This window comes from Canis lupus, chromosome 8 (assembly GCF_048164855.1).
Source record: "Canis lupus baileyi chromosome 8, mCanLup2.hap1, whole genome shotgun sequence".
NCBI lineage: Eukaryota > Metazoa > Chordata > Mammalia > Carnivora > Canidae > Canis > Canis lupus.
Window position 1 is genome coordinate 68,504,425 of NC_132845.1, and position 23,477 is coordinate 68,527,901.

Sequence of the window (23,477 nt, forward strand, 5' to 3'; positions counted from 1 at the left end):
ACCCATTCTACTTCCTCTACCATCAGAACCAGCATGTTCCGTGGGAAGTGCACAACCTCATTTAAGCATCTCCAACCACCTGACCCTGGACTGGTCACAATCACCTGAGGCGTGAAGAGATCTATAAGTTAGTGCTTTTCTCAAAGCCGCACACCTATTAAGGCTGAGCCCGGGTCTGAACCCAGACCTGCCCATCTTGACAGCCTCCTCCCAGAACTCGGGTGTCCCTGCCTTCCCAGATTCCTTTACTGTGCAGGCCTCCCACAGAAACAGGGATGCGCCACAGAGAGCGGAGCAGAGGGAGGGAAGCCAAAGGAGAGCATGTAGTTAGAGACAAACTACTTAAAGCAGTAACCTGTTTATTAACACATAAACACAGCTGTGACTGTGGCGATCAACAAACCCCACATGTAGCAGCTTCTCAGGGACCCTCTGAGGGGCTTTCTCTGCTGCTCACAGGGAAGGGGGTGAGAGAGCAGCAGGGAGGCAGGAGCACACAGCTAAGCTATTCCTCGAAGAAGGCCAAAGTGAACTCCCCGGGGTCGTCTCCACACTGCGGCTCCTCCAGCTGCTCTGGCTCTTTTCCAACATCTTCCAGGATTTGCTCCAGATCCAGGTCACTGAAGGCTTCATCGTCAGGAGGGACACTTCCAGCTTCCTGAAGACACTTCCAGCCTTCTGTCCCCATCACAGGACAAACCCCGAGATGAGCTGGTGGGGTCAGGCCCTTTGGTGCCATCCTAGCTTCTTTGTCCTCAGACAAGCTGATTACTGAGTCTTTGCTTTGGGGAGCTCTAAATTTTTTCTTAGGACCTACATGAAAAAGTGATATAACGGAGAGTCCTAATAGGCCATCTGGCCTTACCTTTTACAAGTTAAACTCCTAAATTCTCATTTCCAAAAACATCTCTGGGGAAGATGATTTTTCTCAATAGAAATAAAATAGGCTTCGGAGTTAGAAAGACCTGGATCCAAGCCATGGATAGCCATATGCTAGTCATGGGTCTTGAGCAAATTTTAAACCCTTTGACCCTTAGTCCCCTTATCTCTAAAATGGCAAATGTCTAGTCATAGAGATATTAAAAGAATTAAAGGGAACCAGCAAGGAGGCTCTATCTAGCCAGCCCATAGTAATACTCATTTTTTAAAATATTTTATTTATTTATTCATGAGAGACACAGGCTGAGAGAGAGAGGCGGAGACACAGGCAGAGGGAGAAGCAGGCTCCATGCAGGGAGCCCGATGTGGGACTTGATCCGGGGACTCCAGGATCACACCCTGGACTGAAGGCAGGCACTAAACCGCTGAGCCACCCAGGGATCCCCCATAGTAATACTCATTAGATGTCAGTTCCCTGTTCTTCACCATTCTCCTGTCCTTGGATCAAATCAAATAAAAAACCATTATGTTCTTATAGTGTGTGCTACACTCTACAATCTGAGATGCCTAATTTTTGTTCTTTTTAAAAAGAATGAGAAGCTTTAAAGTTAAGAAATGATCCAGGGAAGGGAGATACAGGCTTAAGCCTCATTTCCCATAGTTTTGCCTTACCTGGTTGGTCAGGCTCTGATTTCCCATGTCCTCCTTCTTTCCTTCCCATTATGAGTACAGGAGGAGCTGCAGATTCATTTCCCAGAGATCTCTTCAGTGTCTTCCTTTGCAGGGTCCCATCTTGTCCATCTGCTAGGCCTGTATCATCCCCACCCCCCATATGTAGAACATTTGTTTAGTTCTCTAAATGACAGCTCAGCAAAGGTCCATGGATTCCCCACAGTTAGTCTCTGCCCTACATCCTCTGCTCATCCTCAATCTAGTGAGTTCTCTCGGTTTCTTCCTTCCCTTTTCCCAAATATTTCACTCCCTCTCTTTCTCCCTCCTCCCCCCCCCCTTTTTTTTTTTTTTTTTTTTTGGTCCTGGATCTTCTTCTGATTATATTTTTCCTCATAGCCTGTCTTCTCCAGGAAGTCATCTTTCTTAGCTAAGAATTTAAGATATTCATTCCACCTTTAATCTAAGATTTTATAACCAGAACACAGAAGTGAGCAGGCTATTGCTTCCCTGATGACACTAGTAGGAACCTTAACCATTTTTAAATATTTTAGAGCTGAGATAGCCAGTAAGATCCAGTGACCTGTAGACCCCACCCACTGTCTGCTTCTGCCCTGCAGAATGGTAGCACATACCTGTTCCCAGCTGGCTTGCTTACCTCTTGCCTTGGGTTTTTTTGTCTGAATTCTGGCTGGCTTGGGACTGGGCAAAGTCGGGTCCTGAGAATGGGAGAGAAAAATAAAAAAATATAAATGAAGTCACATAATTGTGTTTTTAATAGGGTGGGATGCTACAGAAATGATAAGTGGAGTTAGGGAGTCAAACTGGGTTCCATGAGCCTGATACTGTTTAAATCAATAACAACAAAGATGAAACTATCCATCTTTTCCATTCTGTTTGGTATTAGTCAGTAGAAAGCTCTATGTACAAGAGAAGGAAATAAAGTTAGGCCATGAACATGATAAAAACTGGTAAATTAAAAACCAAACCAATAACCAGACTCTTAGTGTTGATCACTTCATCCTATATACCTGAAACTTATATAATGTTATAGACCAATTTTGCCTCAATAAAAAATAATTAAAAGAAAAAGTTTAAAAATCTATATTTCAGGACTTTCAGTTTCTGGTTCTATTTTTAAGGGATTTGGAAGTCACTACACTATTCTAACAACAAACAAAAAAACTGAACATACCAAAAAATGAACAACTCTTTTTGTATTGATACAAGAGGTGAGGACACAGGGCCACCAACCTACTATCCTCAAAACTGAAGGGGCAGAGAAGCAAATACAGGGAGTCATAGCTTACTGGAGCACAGACTCACAAGCAGAAGAACCAGCAGGTCTCACAAGAACCAATTCCAGGGCAGGAAAACCTCAACATACTAAATTGTTCAGTGCAGACAAGTCTAAGAGTTAAAAACTCCAGTGGTGCCCAGTCTTATAGGAGCTCCCAGACTTTTGTGAGCTTGACCTCTAGGAGGTCTCAAACCTCTGCTCAGGTTCTCACAGTAAGTATCAGAGAAAAATCTCCATGTTTCCATCAGGAGGAGGGCAAAGGAACCATTTTGAAATATACCAGAGCACTCTGTCCTGAAAAAGGCCTGCTCTCAAAAGAAACTAGTTAACCAGAGCCTAATCTACTGGGATATTCAGAGCCTGACTATCCAGAGGGAAGAGAATATTTAACCCCAGCCCACTCTAGCCATCTTGTCCCACCTAATGGGGGGAGAAAACACTAAGAAACACTGAGAAGTTCACAGTCTGGAGTAGGCTATTCATCAAAGACATGAGATATAGGATTACTTGGCTGGTTCAGTCAGAAGAGGGTACAACTCTTGATCTCAGGGTTGTGAGTTTGAGCCCTGTGTTGGGTATAGAGATTACTTAAATAAGTAAAAAAAAAATTTTAAAGAAAACAGACATGAGACCTAATAGTAGAACTAGAGAACACATACCCTTCCCTAGCCCTTACCACCACATTACTAAAGGCAAATTCAAATAATAAAAAATAAAAATAAAAAAATAAAGGCAAATTCAGAAATTGGCATCTGGATGGCTCAGTTGGTTCAGTGTCTGACTCTTAATTTCAGCTCAGGTCATGATTCAGGGTTGTGGGATCAAGCCCAAGTCAGGCTTCATGCTCAGTGAAGAGTCTGCTTAAGATTCTCTCTCTCTTCCCCTGCCCCTCCCCCCACTCATGTTCTCTCTCCTTCTCCCCACCCCAAAATAAATAAGTAAATCTTAAAAAAATAAAAATAAAGGCATAATTTCCACAATAAAAGGCAAAATTTCAATTTCACCTGATACACTGTGTCTGGCAATCAAGAAAAAAACCACAAGGCATATCAAAAGGCAAAAAACACAATCTGAACAAATATCAAAACCAAACATGGCATGGAGTTAGACTGGAAACTGAAATCAAATATGATTAATATGCAAAGGGCTATAATGGATAAAGTGGCATGCAAAAACAGACAGGCAATGTAAGCAAAAGGATGAAAATCCTAAGAAAGAATCAAAAGGAAGTGCTACAGATCAAAAACACAGTAATAGAAATGAAGAAAATGCTTTGATGGGCTTATTAGTAAACTAAACACAGATGAGGAAAGAATCTCTGAGCATGAGGATATCTCAACATAAACCTTTGAAGCTGAAAAGCAAAGGGAACAAAGACCAAAGGGAAAAAAAAAGAGCAATATACCCAAGAACTATGGAACAACTATAAAATGTGTAACATATGCACAATGGGAATACCAGAAGGAGAAGGAAAAAAGAAACCCAAGAAATACTGAAAATAATAATGACTGAGAAGTTTTTCAAATTCATGTCAGATACCAAACCACAGATTTAGGAAGCTCAGAGAACACCAAAAAGGATAAATTCCAAATAACCACATGTAATTTCCAAATAAGGCAATTCCTTAAAAGATATTTTTGAGCTACAGAAAATCAAAAAGCCCTGAGAATTAAGGAGTGCACTTGTTGTGATGAGCATCGGATGATGTATGGAAGTGCTGAGTCACTAGATTATACATTTGAAATTAATACATACTATATGTTAACTACCTGGAATTTAATAACCTTTTTTAAAAAGGAAAAAAAAAAGAAAAAATCCTGGAAGAGGCCAAAGGAAAAGAACACCTTACCAGAAATGCTAAGGAAGGGGAGAAGATAGTTCAGTTAAAAACTGTGTAAATAAAATATAAAATGCTCAGTTAAAAACAGTTGCAGAGTGGGGAGGGCACCTGGGTGGTTCAGTTGGTTAAGCATTCAATTCTTGGTTTTGGCCCAGGTCATGGTCTCAAGGTTGTGAGACCAAGCCCCAAGTCTGGCTCCACTCCAAATATGCAACCTGCTTAAGATCCTCTCTCCCTCTCCCTCTGCCCCTCCCTACACACATGCTTTCTCTCTCACTAAAAACAAAACAGAAAACCACTTGAGGGGTGCCTGCCTGGCTCATTGGTAGAACATAAGACTCTTGATCTCGGGGTTGTAGGTTTGAGCCCCATATTGGGTAGAGATTACTTAAAATATTTTAAACACTTAGGGCATAAAAAGAGTAGAAAACAAAAATAGGAAGAAATAACAAGGGCAACACATAGAAAACAGTAACAAATATTGTAGATATTAACCCAACTATATTAATAACTACTTTTTATAGTAGTTATTATAGTTATTATAACTATTTATAATGGCCTAAATGCACCAATTATAAGACACAGATTGTTAGAGTGGGATTAAAAAACAAGACCAAACTACATGTTGCCTACAAGAAGTCTACTTTAAACATAAAGATATATATGTATTATAAAAGTAAATAGAAAAATACACCATGCTAACATCAATCAAAAGAAAACAGGAGTAGCTATGTTCATTTCAAACAGAGCAGACTTCAAGGCAAGGAAAGTTATCAGGGATAAGGAACAGCACTATGTAATGATAAAGGGATCAATCCAAGAACACATACAATCCTTAAAGTGAGCCTAAAAACAGAGCACCAAACTACATAAGGCAAAAAAATGAAAGAACTGCAAAAAGAAATAGCTGAATCCACTATCATAGTTGGAGACTTCAACACCATTCTATCAAAAATGGATAGATCCATGGATACAGGTAGAATATCAGGAAGGACATAGTTGAATTCAATAATATCATCAGTCAATGGATATAAGTGACATCTACAAATTACTTCATTGTATTCAACAACAGCAGAATACATATTCGTCTCAAGCCCATATCAAGCATTCACCAAGATTGATCACATTCTGAGCCATGAAACAAAACTTAACATATTTAAAAGAATAGAAATCATACAGCATCTGCTCCCACACCACAATGGAGTTAAACTAGAAATCAGTAACAGAAAGATAACCAAAAAAGTCCCCAAATACATGGAGATTAAATAACACACTTCTAAATAACCCAGGGGTCAAAGAAGAAATCTCAAGAGAAATTTTTAAATATTTAGCTAAAAGAAATTTAAAATATGAACTAAATGAAAAGGAAAACACAATTTATCAGAATTTGTGGGATACAGGAAAAGAAGTATTTAGAGGGAAATTTAGCACTGAACACATATATTTGAGAAGAAGAAAGACCTAAGATCAGCACATATATTAGGAAAGAAGAAAGAACTAAAATCAATAGTCTAAGTTTCAACCTTGGGAAACTAGAAAAAGAAGAGCGAGTTAAGTCCAAAGTGAGCTGAAGAAAAGAAATAATAAGAATTGGAACAGAAATTGATGAGATTATGAGAACAGGTAATTAGTAGATAAAAATCGATGGAACAAAAAAACTAGTTCTTTGAAAAGATCAATAAATTGATAAGCCTTTAGCCAAGCTAAGAAAGCAGAAGGAGGAAACAAATGACTAATATCAGAAAATATACTACAGAGTCCATGAACATTAAAAGGATAATAAAGGAATATTATGAATAATTCTATGCAAACAAATTTGTTAACCAAGAGGAAATAGACCAATTCCTTAAAAGATATAACCCATCTAAACTCACACAATCTGAATAGATCTATATCTATTAATGAAGTTGAATCAGTAACAGCCAACATTCCGAGACAGAAAGCACCAGGCCCATGGGTTCACTGGTGAATTCTACCAAACATTTAGGGAAGAAGTGATACCTATTCTCTATAATCTCTTTCAGAGAAAAGAAGCAGAGAGAATACTTTCTAACTCATTCTGAGACCATCATTACCTGAATACTAAAATCAGACAAAGATATTACAAGAAAACTACAGATCAATATCTCTTATGAAAAGAGATGCAAAAGTCCTCAACAAAATATTAGTAAATTAAATCCAACAATGTATAAACAGAATTATACACCATGACCAGGTGGGATTTATTCAAGGCATACAAGACCAGTTTGGCATTTGAAAATAATAACTAATATAGGGGATCCCTGGGTGGCGCAGCGGTTTGGCGCCTGCCTTGGCCCAGGGCGCGATCCTGGAGACCCGGGATCGAATCCCACGTCGGGCTCCCGGTGCATGGAGCCTGCTTCTCCCTCTGCCTGTGTCTCTGCCTCTCTCTCTCTCTCTGTGACTATCATGAATAAATAAATAAAATCTTTAAAAAAAATAATATAATCTATCACATCAATGGCCTAAAAAAGAAAAATCACATGATCATAAAAATAGATATAGAAAAAGCACTTGAGGGATCCCTGGGTGGCGCAGCGGTTTGGCGCCTGCCTTTGGCCCAGGGCGCGATTATGGAGACCCAGGATCGAGTCCCACGTCGGGCTCCCGGTGCATGGAGCCTGCTTCTCCCTCTGCCTGTGTCTCTGCCTCTCTCTCTCTCTCTCTCTCTCTCTCTCTCTCTCTGTGTGACTATCATAAATAAATAAAATTAAAAAAAAAGAAAAAGCACTTGACTAACAATCCAATTCCTGTTTACAGTCAAAAGTTTAAGTAAAGTAGGAATAGAAAGTAACCTCCTCAATTTGACAAAGAATATTTACAAACAACTTATACTAATATCATACTTAATGCTGAGAAACTAGAAGCCTTTCCCCTAAGATCAGGAACAAGGCAAGGATATCCCCTCTTATCACTCCTTTTCAACATCATATTAGAAGTTCTAGCTAATGCAGTAAGACAAAAAAATAAAGGTATAGATAGGAGGAAGAAATAAATACAGACCCTTAAACAATGCTGGAGTTAGGGGTGCTGACCCCTCACACAGTGGAAAATCCGTGTATTACTTTTGACTTCCTCAAAATTTAACTACTAATAGCCTACTGTTGACTGGAAACCTTACCAATAACACAGATGATTCACATGTATTTTATACATTATATGCATTATATACTGTATTCTTACAATAAAAGTAGAGAAAATAAAATATTAAAATCATAAGAAAGAGAAAATATATTTACAGTACTGAACTAAATTTATGGGGGAAAAATCCACATATACGTGGACTCACATAGTTCAAACCCATTCAAGGGTCAACTGTAAAACTGTCTTTGTAGATAACATAATCATCTATATAAAAAATCCAAGAGAATCAACAAAAAGTCCACAACTAATAAACATTTATAGCAAAGTTGCAGGATACAGGTTCATATGTAAAAGCCAATCACTTTCTTATACACCAGCAATGAACAAGTGGAATTTGGTATTTAAAGCACAATATCATTTAGAGCAGCATCATAACATTTAAATACTTACATATAAATATAACAAAATATCTATAAGATCTATATGAGTAAAACTACAAAAACTCTGTTGAATAAAATCGAAGAACTAAATAGATAATCCATGTTTGTGGATAGAAAGACTTAATATTGTCAACAGTTAGTTTTTCCCAACTTGATACAGAGTCAATGCAATTCCAAACAAAATCTAAGCAAGTTATTTTGTAGATATCAACAAACTGATTCTACAGTTACATGGAAAGGCAAAAGATCGAGAATAGCCAACACAATACTGAAGAAGGACAAAGCTGGAGGACTGACCCTAGCCAACTTTAAAAGTTACTATAAAGCTATGGTAATCAAGACAGTGTGGAATTGGCAAAAGAACAAGTAGGTCAATAGGATAGAATAGAGAGCCCAAAAACAGACCCACATAAAAATAGTCAGCTGATCTTTGACAAAAGAGCAAAAAGAGCAGTCTTTTCAACAAATATGCTGGAACAACTAACTGGTCATCCACATGCCAAAAAATGAACCTAGACATAAACCTTACACCCTTCACAAAAATTAACTCAGAACTTATTATAATTTTACAAAAGTAAAATGATAAAACTCCTAGAAGATAACATAGGAGAAAACATAGATAACCTTGAATATGGCAATGACTTTTTATATACAACACCAAAGGCATGATCCATGAAAGAACAATTAATAGGCTGACTTCATTAAAATTAAAAACTTCGTTCTGCAAAAGACAATGTCAAGAGAATGAGAAAATCAGCCACAGACTGGGAGAAAATACCTGTAAAAGACATATCAGCCAGAGGACTGTTACCTAAATACAAAGAACTCATCAAACTCAAAAAGAAGACAATAAACAACCCAATTAAATAAATGGACCAAACACTTTAATGGGCACATCACCAAAGAAGTATACAGATGGCCAATAGAAATATGAAAAGATGCTCTAGATCATATGTTATCAGAGAAATGCAAATTAAAACAACAAAATACCACTGCACACCTATTAGAATGGCTAAAATCTAGAACATTAACAACACCAAATACTAGCAAGGATGTGGAATGACAGGAAATCTCATTCAGTGCTGATGAGAATGCAAAATGGTATATCCACTGTGGAAGACAGTTTGGTATTCTCTTACAAAATTAAACATGCTCGGGAAGCTTGGGTGGCTCAGCAGTTGAGCGCTTGCCTTTGGCTCAGGTCGTGATCCTGAAGTCCTGGGATCAAGTCCCACATCAGGTGCCCTGCATGCAGCCTGCTTCTCCCTCTGCCTCCCTCTCTGTGTCTCTGATGAATAAATAAATAAAAATATTTTTTAAAAAACTAAACATGCTCTTACCATAAAATCCAGCAATCAAGTTCCTTGGTATTTACCCAAAGGAGTTGAAAACTTATGTTCTCACAAAAACCTGTATGCAGCTGTTCATAGCAGCTTTATTCATAATTGTCCAAATTTGAAAGCAACCAAGATATCCCTCAGTAAGTGAATGGATAAATAAACTTGGTACATCCAGGAAATGGAAAAATTCAGAGGAAAAAAAGATACAAGCTACAAAGCCATACAATTCCAAACAAAAGACATGAAGGAAACTTAAATGCATACTTCTTAGAAGCCAGTCTGAATAGGGTACACACCACATGATTCCAATTATATGATGTTCTGGAGAGGGCAAAACTATTGAGACAATAAAAAGATCAGAGGTTGTTGGGGCACCTGGGTGGCTCAGTCAGTTAAAGATCTGCCTTCAGCTCAGGCCATGATCCCAGAGTCCTGGGATCAAGCCCCATGTTTGGCTCCCTGCTCAGTGGGGAGTCTGCTTCTCCCTCTGCCCCTCCTCCTGTGCATGTGCACAATGAGACTCACTGTCTCTCAAATAAATAAATAAGTAAAATCTTAAAAAAAAAAAAAGCTCAGGGGTGGTCAGGGGTTTTGAGGAGGGGGTGAATAGGTAGAGCACACAGGATTTTTAGTGCAGTGAGAATACTTCGTATGATCCTATAATGATGTATACATATTGTTCTGTTTGTCCAAACCCACAGAATATAACTCCAAGAATGAACCCTAATGTAAACAATGGACTTTACATAATTACAATGTGCCAATGTAGGTTCATCAACTATAAACAAATACAGCACTCCAGTGTGGGTGTTGATAATGCGAAAGGTTATGCATGTGTGGAGACAGGTGGGATACAGGAACTCTCTACTTTTCTCTCCATTTGGCTGTGAACCTACAACCACTCTTTTAAAAAGTCTTTAAGTGTTTTTTTTTAAATTGTATTTCAGGCTGGGGCACCTGAGTGGCTCAGTTGGTTAAAGCATCCAACTCTTGGTTTCAGCTCAGGTCATGATCTCAGGGTCATGAGATCAAACCCTACATCAGGCTCCACACTCAGAGTGGAGTCAGCTTAGGATTCTCTCTCCCTCTCCCTTCCCTCCCACACACTCTTTCTCTCAAATACATAAATCTCTAAAAAATGTTTTTAAATCTATATTTCATATGCTTGAAAAGAGCCTAAGGAGACATGTGAATGAATATTAAGACATGTAAGGTTAAGTGTCCACACAGGGGAGGACTGAGAGTGAAGAGAGGCAACCTGCTATTCTCTGAAATTACTACAGTAAGAATCAAAGACTACATTAGGAACTGAGATGATAATAAGAAATAAGTTCCTAGAAATGTGAGATACTAGAGAAAATAACTGAGGAAAGAGGAGAGTCTCCTTCCCTGGAGACCCCTAAGACATAAGACCCACCCTGAGGCAGGCCTGGATGCTTCCCTAGTTATAAATCCATGCCAACCAGACATCCTACAGGAATCTCCTAAAAGCAATCCCCAAGATCAATCTTACTTTTTTCTCTTCTTCTTCCTCCTCCAACCCCTCCTCCTCCAACTCTGACTCTTCCTCTTCTTTCTCTAAGCAGGAGTCTGGGCTGTTAGCCCTAGAAAGCATTAAGTCTAGAAAGGAATTGGAAGGAAACGTTAAAGAATTTACCCAATAAATTAGATGATGAGTTAATGGCACTGATCCCAGAGAAGCAGTCTTCTAACTCTGCCTTTCATGTCCCAGTGGCATTTTCTCCATAAAATGTGGCCCTAGATTAACATGGCTTCAGTTTTTCCAAAGTCTCACCACTTGTCAACATGCACACTCCCTCCCCATCCTCCTTTTCTCTCCATTCCTTTCTTCCCCCATCCATCTATCCATCTATCCATCCATCCACCCTGGACACTTGGTCAATGGCATTCATGAAGGTCCTCCTATTAGAAAATCCAGAATTATGCAGATAACAATGAATATAAAATAAAGGTTCAGTTGCTGCCATCAGGAAGGACCTCCCTCTCTATGTCGTTTTACCACCCTCTCTAGTCCTCATCTTCCTAGATCCTACCTTTTCCTTCCTCACTACTGTCAGATCCATTGTATCGGCTCCGGAAACCAAACAAGTTAACCCGTTCCTGAGGGAACCAAGAAACAAAAGCATCATCCACTACTGTCCAAGGGATGACTTTTGCCTTCTGTCTTCAAGACTTTAGTTATGGACTTTATATTCATATTCCATGTCATTTTTACTTGAAATTTCATGTTCTGTTTATCACAATCTGTGTAAAGATTAACTATTATAATACATAATATTATCTTTATATTATATATATTATATATTTATGTTTTATAATTAGATGCCATAGATTATAATGTCTTTTTCCAGTTTACTTATAATTCAGTTTGTCATTCTCTACCATATCCCCTAAGGCAGAATTTGAGAGTAAACACTGACCCTGCATAAAATAGAGGTTAAGCCACATACATCTGACATCTAAAGTTAAATTGGGAGGTAGGATGCCACCTGCTACAAACTGTTTCTATGTAGGATGAGAGAAGATCCCATTTGTCCAAGGGTAGGGAAAAGAATAAATGATTTAAGGAGTCAAGGGAATCTGGCCTGGGAAGAAAAGACTAATTCTAAGACTAAAGAATGGGTGATGGGGAAGGACAAGCCACTTTTCTGTAGTAGAGACTATATGCTTTTCTTTGTGTCCAAAGTCCCAAAGAGGAGCAGGTGTGTGGCCTGAACACTCTCCTACCTGAATACTGATCTGTTCTGCCTCTTGAGCCATCATCAGGGCTGCCCCCAGTTTCTGGTTGCAGTCCTTGTTCCTGCACTTTTTCTGAAATAGAGGAAGATTAGAATCAATGATAAATATTAAAGAAGTGACTCCAACATAGAGTTACTCACCAGACATGATCTTTAACTACGTTTATTTCTGGTTCCTGATATTAATATGATACTCCCATTCTTAATCTTTTGAGTTTAGAGACATAATCTCTCTTATCCCCCATGACAAACCTGTTACCAACCCCTAGCAATACTGTCAACCAACATTTTGATGTCCTCACCAAAGTGAATCCCATGGAAATATGGAGAGGCAAGATTTTAGGAGTCAGATGATTCCACTTTTAAGCTTCTCACAAGTTTCTTCAGATACAGCTGCTTGATTTTATACAGCCTGATTTTTGAAGGTCTCAGAGCTGCTGGGTCTCTGCTCATTTCTAAGGCTGGTTGAACCCAAAGTGATTATAGGCAGTGATTATTAGTTCATTCAGTGGTTCTCAACCAGGGGAGGTTTTGCCTCCCAGAAGGTACTTGGCAATATCCAGAGATAATTTTTTTGGTTGTCACAACTGAAACCAAGGACAATAGCACCCCCTGGCCTGGCCAGATGTCAGGTGAGCCCAGGTATGCTGTGCTTAACATGCTAAAATACACAGGACAGCCTTCCACAACAAAGAATGTCAATGGTACCAAGACTGAGAAAACCTGATTAATATGTGCCCTCATTTCTGCCACACCTGCCTTTGCTAAACTTTAGAAAACAGTAGTCTTTAGGAAGACTCTCTACCTGCAAGCAAGGAAAGAGATTAAGAAAAATCATTATCCTGCTGCAATCCTGGTAGAAAGAAGACTCCCTCATGAATAACCTCACCCTTGGTCACTTGGTCCGATATGGGACTTTCTCTCATCACAGCTTCCCCTGGGAGAAAATCAGGTTTGATAAAGGGCAGATTTAGTTTTCAGGTTCCCTGTATTACAACTGACCCCCAAGGATTGCTTACCACTCCAGCTAGCTCCAGGGACAGTTCCTGGAAGTTCTTTAGCATGTTGACTGGGATCCAAGCACGAGAGACTGTTTCTCCAAAAAATGTCACATGGTATTTAGACTGAAATAAAAAATGGCCTCTTGTCCTTCTCCTTGCTTTGACCCTCTAGCCAGAAAAGATGGGGAAAGAACTGAGGATTTACAGGGAAGGAGGTGTTGGGCCTCATGTGATGTCATAAACCTTACCCCATCTCAGCCCACTATTCTTCCATCCTGATCTCAGGAATCCTAACCAAAGCATATTTATCAGAACTATAAATGTCCTAGTGATGATTAAATATTTAATTAGATACAAGTTTGTTTCTATATGTGGGTATTTATTTCTGTGTTTGTCACTCTAGCTAAAAGTGTGTTTCTGCTCATACCTGCTGGCTATATCTGTTTCTAACCCTGCACACCTGTTAGGATGGATTTGTTCATCCACTTTGGCCTGAATACCTTCCTACCCTGATGTAAGAAAACTTACCGGCAGGGAATCAAGATGAGAAGCAAAAAGAAAATATTCCCCCAGGTCAGGATCAGATTCTACCATGCCTGGCCACCTGGGGAAAACAGTTATATGAACATAACACAAACTCATCAATACACATGTACAGAAAGGGGCAATATGTTTTGCAAACAAAGGATCTCAAAGATAGATGTGTCCCCCTGCTGTCGCCCCAGTAGTCCTACCAAATGACTAAAATGACTTCTATCAGTGTACAAAGAAACTCAAAATCTTCCTAGTAAGAATATTTTACCCCTGGTAGGCCTTCCATCAACCCTGAGAAAAAATCTTCTGACTAGGGACATCTCCAAAGAAAAAACTATCCTACCCTTCTTCGTTCTACTTCATATATCTCTCATATCTCAATATTTTAAAAATGCCTTAAAAGCCACCTTCCTTTTTCTACTCACAGAGGGTAGAATTGTCAGAACTTTTTTCCCAGGGAGATACCACCTCTACTGTGAAACCTCTAGAAAATGTGTTCTTTCAAAGCCTCCAAGCTCAGTACTTTATCTTTTCCTTCACCCCATGTTCTTTCTAAAGCAGGTACTATTTCCATTATAAATGCTTTCTATTTCCTTCCCTCTCTACTTTAATCTACCACTTCCAAGTTCATGAAGGATGCTTTGACTATACCATGGTGCCCTACCAGGGGTAACCATATTGCTTGGCCCAGATGATGGATCCTGGAATGTAGGAAGCATAGGCCACATCACTCTCACGCCCTGTCCAGGACTCCTCTGGGATGTCACAGTGATTATACTTCAAGTCTGGCAAAAGAGAGAAGGAATGAAGGGAAGAAAAGAACCTCACTAGGTAAACATCTGGATGAGGGCAGAAGAGAGGACAAGAATATGCAAGAGGTAGGACCAAAAGGGCACCTGGGAGACAGTCATAGAGGAAGAACAAAGACCCATGGAGGAAGCACAGCTACAGCAAGAGCAGGAGTGCTGCCTCCTCGTACTTTACAGAAAGAGATTCCAAACTTCTGCCTATATCCCACATTATCTGACCCTTCTTTCATCTTCATAACACCAGGACAGCAATTCCTCTGAGACTCTATTATCTGTAAAAATAATTGGGTTGGGCTATACCATCATAATCTCTTCCAAACGGTTTCAAACATTCTCTAGGCTCTCTCTCACCTGTTTTCTCTTCATATATCCTATATCCCTTCTTATCCAACAATCTAATCAGGACTAACTGGATCAGACTAATGCTGAAGAATGTAGACTTCACTCAGAATCTATGTTTAGATCCCAGGGCCTTCACACAACATAACTCTTCAGGGTGTCTTCTTCTAGCCCATTATGACAGATTTACCTTGATGTGATATGATGGTCCCTTTCCCTCTCCCAAACACTACAAGGACCCCTGGAGTTATAACTACATTTATGACATATTTAATCTAAGGGATACATACAGAAAAAGAAAAGAAGAACCATTATAGAATAAAAAGAAAAAAAAATCTCCAGTCCTTTCTACCTGTATTCTGATCACAGGACCAATCATCTGGAAGCACTGAAGGGTCAATGTTTCCACAAAGCCGCCTCCACTTCTCACAGTTTGGAGAGGAGCACTGGACCCAAACAAGACATTGGCCTATGAGAAGAAAAAAAAACTGCAATGAAACAAAAATATGCCCTTCCTTCTTCAGTCCAAATAAAATCAGTGTATACCCTCCAAAATCACATAGCCTTAAGGACCAACTAGTCTAATCCTAGATTTATAAATGGGAAAGCTAAGGTCAGAGAAGATAACTGGCTTGCTGAATATCAGTATAAATTGGTGGCAGAGCTGAACTTGGACCCCAGGTCTCACATCTCAATCTTTCTCCTATGCCATACTATCATCTCTCCTTCCCCCAGAGGGGGGGAGGGGGAGAGTATTTCCTGTATTGATAGTTCTCGAAAAGTTTGGCCACCATCTTTCTGGCAAGTGCCTCGTTCTCTGCTGGCCTGTTACTACTGGAAAGTTCTTCTGAAGGGCTAACCAGTATCTCTTTTGTGTACAACATCCAGAGTTCCTATCTGAATACCAGCTGATTTACCTGTCACCAAATTGCTAAGTTGCAGTCTTTGGGACCAACAGCCCTAAGTTTACCCCTTTCCAAAAAAACACAGATGTCTATCAACTTAACCAACTATTTACTTCAGGCCTTGCTCAAAGGCTAAGCATTCATTTATCCATTACCTTCCAAACCCTTATCCCCACCTTTCTTTATCCCAACATCTGTTAAGTTGACCCAATGCCTCTCACAGGCTCTCCTCTCTCCGTCCTAAATCCTTCCACTATGTTCTTTGGAATTCTAGACAAGAACAACAAAAAGTCCACATACCTTCAATTTCTTGTCTAAAACATCCATCTCCTTTTTGAAACCTGGTGATGCACTAATGACACTGCCCCAAACTGATCTTACCCCGCCCCACCCACAGCCCTCTAAGTGGACTCTGTTCCCTCTCTCATACCCCAGGCCAGAGACTGGGGTCAGCATCATCCTTACTCATCACCACTTCCAGACCACTACGCTCTTCCTTTCTGTAAAAACCCTTCTTCCCTTGAGGTTCAGTAAGTTCACTTGCCCACTGTCAATTTTACCTTTCAGGCATGAATATAAGGGATGCCCTCCATCCCCCTGAAATCAGCCCTCAGAGAAGCAGTTGACTTATACTTGGGTCCTTTCAAAGTAGCTCATACTATGGTATCATGTTCAGAATTTTCCTATTTTGAAGAAAAAAGTACTGGTTGGGAATGATATATTAGTCTGAAAAGACAGCTGCAGAGCCTGGGAAGCACAGGTGCGTGTGGTACCACAGCAGTCACTGTGCGCCACTGAAACCTGTGTCTCCAGTGCTGCTAGTAGGTGAGGCATGCAGTGATGGGCAGCCATGCCACCTGGGGCCTGGCTTCTTCTAAACTGCGTGCTCAGGCAGTACCCACGCCCCCACCAGGGGTCACCACCCTCATCCTACAACAGCAAGGAAGCCCAGCCCAAACAGATCTATATCTTCTGCTTCAGCAGCCAGAGAAAGTTGAGCAAGGACCAAACAGAAAGACTAAGATTCAGAGTTAGAAGCAGGGGCAACTAGGCTATCAACAGAGAGCTCCTGTGGACCTGACTCAGGCACTGACCTCCTGTGAGGGTGTCCACCAAGCCAGCCCTGCCTCTAGGCCAATGGACATGAACAGTGGTGGCAGGACTCGGCACTGGCCCATCTGGCCCAGGTCTGCTGGAACCAGATGTGCTGGCTTCCTACCTGGGTTTTCTTTTGGTTACTATGTGCTGGCATCTTATGTCTTTGATATGATAATAAAATCTGGAAACTTTGTATAATTAAAAACAAAACAATACCATCTAAAAAAGCCAAACCAAACCAAGAAGACAGCTGCCAATAACAGTTTTTGATGTAGAGGGAACCTAGCAAGACTAGGAAAAAGAGTGGGAGAAGGGGTCAGGGATCATACAAGTAAACACAGATCAATAAAATAAATGATTGTGAAAGTAATAAATATTCATGAGCAAATGAATGGGTAAAAGTTATCCTAATGATGTAAAACTAGGTATTCGTGGCTTGGGATAAAATTTCCAATGACAGCAACAGAGTTCTTTAAAGTTTCAAATAACTTAGAAGAAAGGAAGATGTGCTCCAGAAAACCGAGGCTCACAACACAGCGCTATGATAATAAAGACTGACATCACATACACACAAAGAACATCTCAGTGGACACCCATTTCCTTGGGTTCTGTGATCCCTTCTCCTTCTCCTTATCTTTCTGGCAGCTCCCTCCTCATTCTCCACTCAGTCTCCAAATGTTGGGGTGCCAAAGCCCAGTCACAGGCCTTTGCTCCCATGCTATACTTTCTCCTGAGGTGAGCTCACCCATTGCTAGAGGTTTGAAACCTATCTACACCTGACCATCTACAGATGAATAAATACTTCTAGCTTTTGTTCTAAGCTCCAGATTCCCTACGGCCACCTCACTCTTTGACATTATCATTTGGATGTCTCACAAAGATCTTAAACCTAACAGGCCCAAACCCAAATAAATGCTTGATCTTATCCCACAAATCTGTTCTTCCTCCACTTTTCCCCATCTTCTCCCAAGCAACTGCTTAAGCCAGAAACAAATGATCTTTAACATACTCTCACCTCTCTCTCACCCAATATCCAATTCATTACCAAGTTCTGACAAGTTACCGCTAAAACATATCTTAAAACCATCCACTTCTGTCTCCACTTTCATCATCCTCATCTAAGCCACCAGAGTGCCTAATCCTAGGACTCACTCGTCTACTCTTGTCCCTACATACTTCATTCTCCAATTAATCACCAAAGGGAGTCTTTTAAAACATTAATTTGATGACATTGCTCCCCTGGTTAAGACTCATCGGTGGCTTCCCACTGTGCTCAGGATAAAACCCTCACTTTGTACATTCATCCAGAACCACTTCTCTGCCTCACTTCGCCTTGCTCTCTGAACTCCAATCACAATGACTTCCTTCTAATATCTGCAATATGCCAAACTGCACTCTCCCTAAACTCTTTCTCCTACTTCTGCTCTTCCTTCAGATTTCTGCTTAAAGGCCATCTCCTCACAGGTGCATTCTCTGACTGGCCCAATCTTGATTAGGTCTCCCTTATTTCCTGTGATGACACTCCATTCTTTTCCCTCACTTCACAAAAATTGATTGTATTTATCAGATACTGTCATTTCTTCTTCTTACTCCAGGAGGACTCTCCTGTCCCTGGCAACTGGAAGAAACAGGAAGAGCAGTTCATTTATAGCCAAAGGCTTACACATTCCTCACAATCACAACTCCACTCAATGAGCACTGCCTAAGAAGTGGACTTTCTATCTCCCAGTGAAAATACAATCCTTGCCCTAATACCAAGAGGTGTGGGAGATGGAACACCACCTCCCAGACCACCCAACTGCCCAAATAAAACTTACATCTCTGGCTCCTTACGTTATCATGTCATTAAACATGCGAAGCGGTTTATTGTCTTAGACTATCTTGTGTGATATCTAGAGTTTTCTTTCAAGTATGTACAAGCCTGTTTTTGGTGTAAACCTGTTTTCCCTCTAGACTGTTAAGTGTACTTATTTTCAGAATTTTAAACATATTAATATATGGTCTGATCTCTTTTATTTCTCATTCTAAAATTTCCCACAGGGCAGCCCCAGTGGCGCAGCGGTTTAGCGCCTCCTGCAGCCCGGGGTGTGATCCTGGAGACCCAGGATCGAGTCCCACAGTGGGCTTCCTGCATGGAGCCTGCTTCTCCCTCTGCCTGTGTCTCTGCCTCTCTCTCGCTCTCTCTGAATGAATAAATAAATAAATCTTTAAAAATAAAATAAAATAAAATTTCCCACAATTATCATGGTTATTGCCTATATTTGTTTATTACCTAATACACTAAAACCGTAACTTCTACGAAAGGATGGATTATCTATTTTGGCGACCACTCTATTTCCAGTACCTAGTGTGATGCCTAGAATAGACTATAAGGCATTAATATCTATTGTTAAAAGAATAAATAAATCTATACCCCTGCTTATCTTCCCTCCATCCAATCTCAAATGCTGAAGTGTCCTCCCTAAGAATAAGCCCTCCAGCTCTCTTCTCATTCCCTTCAATCCCTCCTTTTTTTCTTTTTAAGTAGGCTCCATGCCCAGAGTAGAGCCCAACATGAGGCTTGAAATGACAGCCCTGAGATCAAGATCTGAACTGAGGTCAAGAGTCAGACATTTAATTGACTGAGCCACCCAGGCACCCCAATCTTTCCTTCTTTATAAACAATTTTCCCTCAGCATATACATATGCTGACGACACACAAGCCAAGTCTTTTTCTTTTAAAAGAAAGTTAAAAAAAATAAAAACCTTCCCTCAACTCTACACCCACTCCCCTCTATTCATCACTTTCTCCATCCTGGTTCTCACATCTAAACTAATTGAAAAAGTACTTATTCTTCAACCAACTAAACTGGCCATTCACCCTTACCAGCTCATATGGGTGGTCTAATCAAAACCCCTGGTAACCTTCTAACTGTAATATCATTGAACATTTTCAAACCTTTATCCTCTTTGATGTCTCTCTAGCAGCACTGGACAAAGCTAAATCTCTCTTGAAATTCTCTCCTCCCCTGGCATCTGTGATGTCATACTCTCCTAAATCTCTTTCTATCTCTATAATTTTTCTCTTAGCTCTTCATTTTCTCCCTGTGAAGCTCTTCCTCTGCTCAACCCTAAACATTAGGTTCCTCCTAAACATTATGGGTTTTCTATTCATTGCTCTTCTCTTTGCACTCCACATTTTCCTCTTGGAAAATTTCATCCAGGTTCCCAAATCCATATTTCTGACCCAGATCTCTTTCTTGGATGCTAAAGCTCATCACGGACCCCCTACCTTGTCCAAAGCTGAATTCACCATCTGAAATGTGCTCTTGCTTCTATATTCTCCATTTAGAACGATGGTTTTTCAGTCACTCGGGTCAGAAAACAGGATCATCCTGAAGGCCTCACTCTTCTTCACATCTCAGAGCTAACTAGTAACCATATTCTGATCTTTCCTCCTAAAAATCTCAAATCTGTCTCTTCCTCTTCACTGCTACTGTCTATCTTCCTTGCTTGGATCACTATTTCTGTGGGTCTAGTCTTGCTCCCACCAATCCATCTTCAATGCCAGTGGCAGAGTGAGCTTTCTAAAATACAAATCTTACCAAGTTTTCCCTCCTTAATGCCAGTAGTTCCGCTTTAGCTTTAAAAATAAAATTCAACTCCCTTAGCTTAACATGTAAGGCCCTTTATGATTTGACCCTTGCATGTCTCTAGTTTTATCTCCCCCTACAACATCCTGCCCCCCAACACCCCCTAAAGCTATAACCATTAGCTCTCCTCCATAACTCTGCCAATAAATATCACTCTGATACCCATCGCCACTTCAGTTCACCTGCCTAAATTATACTTCCGACATATGGCTCAAACAGAATCTTTTCTTAGAAACTTTTACAAATCCACTCCAGACTTGTAGCTTTCTTGTTTGCCTTCCTCACAAGCCCATTTCCCTTCCAACAGGCATATATTAATTTCTTCTGCATTTACTCAGCACTTCCTAAAATGCCTGGTGTATAGTAAGCACCCAACGACTATGGACTATACCCCAGAATAACTAAATGAATGAAATCTCTCTCTTCCACAGCAGCATATCCCTGCCAAGTAGCCATGAGAGAGAAACTACAGTCTTCGCAGAATATCCTCAAGCAACCTAACCTTGCCTCTCTCCATCCCCATCTCCAATTTTCAAGCCCAGGAAGTTTTCCAAATCATGCTGAACTCACCAAAATCACCTCCTTTTCCTCTTTGCTGGTTTCTGATCTGAGAATCAACCTGAACTGTTTTTTTCAGTTGGTCCTTCTGTCTGTGCTCATGTCCACTTTGGGTTTTCTCCATTTTCTCATCTTCTGGGAAAACAAAACAAAACACTGCAGGGTAGGGAGATGAAGAGAATCTTTATAGATAGTAAGGCCCAGTGAAAGCAGAAAGAAGCATTATAGCTTGATAGTTTCAAGCCTTGGACTGAAGAATCTCAGCCTTCCCACTGTCTGAGTCCTTAATTTTATGGCATAGGTACTTGAGCCAGATGTCAAAGTATATCTAACTATACTTACGGGCTCCCTTCTTTCCTTTGCTTAGGAAGGGTCTATTGGATTTCTTCTCAGAGGGTGCAGGATCTGGCTGGCCTGGCTTAGATGTCTTTATCACAGAGGTTACTCCAGCTTCCTGAGTGGCTGAAATCTCTAGGATATGAGGTACCATTACCCTCTCTCTGAAAATAATATTTTTTTTCCTTAATGAAAAGGAAAAAAGGAGCAACTCATCATACTCTTCTTTTGGGGGGGGAAAAAAAAACAAGGATAAAAGTCCGATAAAAGACAGAAGAATCCAGACAGCCCTGGTGGTGCAGCAGTTTAGCGCCGCTTGTGGCCTGGGGTGTGATCCTGTCGGGTGTCCTCCATGGAGACTGCTTCTCCCTCTGCCTGTGTCTCTGCCTCTCTCTCTCTCTCTGAATAAGTAAATAAATCTTAGAAGAAGAAGAAGAAGAAGAAGAAGAAGAAGAAGAAGGAGAAGGAGAAGGAGAAGGAGAAGGAGAAGGAGAAGGAGAAGGAGAAGGAGAAGGAGAAGGAGAAGGAGAAGGAGAAGGAGAAGGAGAAGGAGAAGGAGAAGGAGAAGAAGAAGAAGAAGAAGAAGAAGAAGAAGAAGAAGAAGAAGAAGAAGGAGAAGGAGAATTTTGTCCATCTACTTGCCTATTTTTTCCCCAATTCAAACAGGCATCTTTCCTGAGCTGGGAGAAATCCATAGAGATATGAAAATGACTAGATAGGCAGATAAAACCATTTACCAATGCTAAGTGCACCCTGTGATCAATTTGTCTCACTGGGATAAACTCACCCATCAGCATTATCATTATCAGTAGAAGCAGCAATTCCTGGTTCCTTGTCTAATAGGGTGCATCTTATGGGCTGGGCACAGGAAGTCTCTGCAAAATCAAGGCTAGATCCCATCTCTCTCAAAACAAAATATTATAAGCAGAGAAGCAATTAAAGAAAATACCGACTCCATTATTTCTAAGCTGCAGCTTTCCATTAAAACATCTCCCACCTGTTGTCTGGAAGAGCCCACCTTTGGAGTTTCATCAGATCACAGAACTTTAAGTCTTTAAATTCTCAGGAAAAACTGCAAATCTATGTCTTTCACCAAGCCTTTCCAGATTGATCTGCCTTGCTCCAGGATAGCCAGGTAATGTCAATTTTATTTTGTGTACATATCAGAAATTTTATGTACTACATTTCATATGATTTGTTCCTGAAACTTTCTCTAGAAACAGAACTACACCTAAGAATGGCTGAAAACATCAGACTATGCCCCTTCTCCTCAAGATAAATGGTGAAGTCCTCAGGGCCTGCACTATAGAGTTCTATAGTATAGAATACTGTAGTATTCCCAAAGCCAAATCCCTGAGCATATGTTAAAACAGTATTGGAAACAAATACCCAAGGTAGATGGAAACTAAGTTCTTCAAATCTGGGAAATATAATTTATCTTTTCTAAGTAGATTGTAAACATGTAAAAATGAATATAAGTTACATTTTAAAAAACAATCTGAGACTGTATTTATATTCTGAAGTCAATGTAACCCATTTTTCTAAAAGCTTTGTACCCCCTGCTTGAGATGGTTTAGCTATAGTCCTGTTGATAGAAGATGAACTATTTAAAAATATTTTAAAGTCCATATACTATTTCCTTACTTAGGAAACTGGAGGGAAGGGCAAAGCTATCAACCTACTCTACCCCTCAGATGACAGTTTGTCTAACTAGAGACACCTGGGTGGCTCAGTGGTTGCATGTCTGCCTTTGGCTCAGGGCATGATCCCAGTCCAGAGATTGAGTCCCGTATCAGGCTCCCTGCAAGGAGCCTACTTCTCCCTCTATGTCTCTGCCTCTGTGTGTCTCTCATGAATAAATAAATAAAATCTTTTTTAAAAAAAAAGTTTGTCGGGATCCCTGGGTGGCGCAGCGGTTTGGCGCCTGCCTTTG

At 40.2% G+C, this 23,477-nt stretch overlaps 1 protein-coding gene across 15 annotated transcripts in view; it reads right to left on the minus strand.

Moving 5' to 3' along the window:
* The window catches only part of ZCWPW1 (zinc finger CW-type and PWWP domain containing 1), a 76,369-nt gene that overhangs the window by 43,844 nt on the left and 9,048 nt on the right, over positions 1 to 23,477 (minus strand). For 6 of the 15 annotated variants that reach the window (XM_072837210.1, XM_072837211.1, XM_072837209.1 and 3 more), the window contains exons 6-18: positions 22,332 to 22,419; positions 21,551 to 21,708; positions 21,221 to 21,343; positions 15,368 to 15,484; positions 14,532 to 14,652; positions 13,862 to 13,937; positions 13,352 to 13,501; positions 12,322 to 12,405; positions 11,628 to 11,694; positions 11,087 to 11,193; positions 2,207 to 2,267; positions 1,552 to 1,689; positions 343 to 813 (exon numbers count right to left, since the gene is read on the minus strand). In XM_072837210.1, coding sequence (XP_072693311.1) covers positions 506 to 813; positions 1,552 to 1,689; positions 2,207 to 2,267; positions 11,087 to 11,193; positions 11,628 to 11,694; positions 12,322 to 12,405; positions 13,352 to 13,501; positions 13,862 to 13,937; positions 14,532 to 14,652; positions 15,368 to 15,484; positions 21,221 to 21,343; positions 21,551 to 21,708; positions 22,332 to 22,419 — 1,598 coding nt within the window. In that variant the 3' untranslated portion in view covers positions 343 to 505. Of the gene's footprint in view, positions 1 to 342; positions 814 to 1,551; positions 1,690 to 2,206; positions 2,268 to 11,086; positions 11,194 to 11,627; positions 11,695 to 12,321; positions 12,406 to 13,351; positions 13,502 to 13,861; positions 13,938 to 14,531; positions 14,653 to 15,367; positions 15,485 to 21,220; positions 21,344 to 21,550; positions 21,709 to 22,331; positions 22,420 to 23,477 lie in introns of those variants that run through there. The other 9 variants (XR_012035887.1, XR_012035886.1, XM_072837220.1 and 6 more) reach the window with 6 other exon arrangements.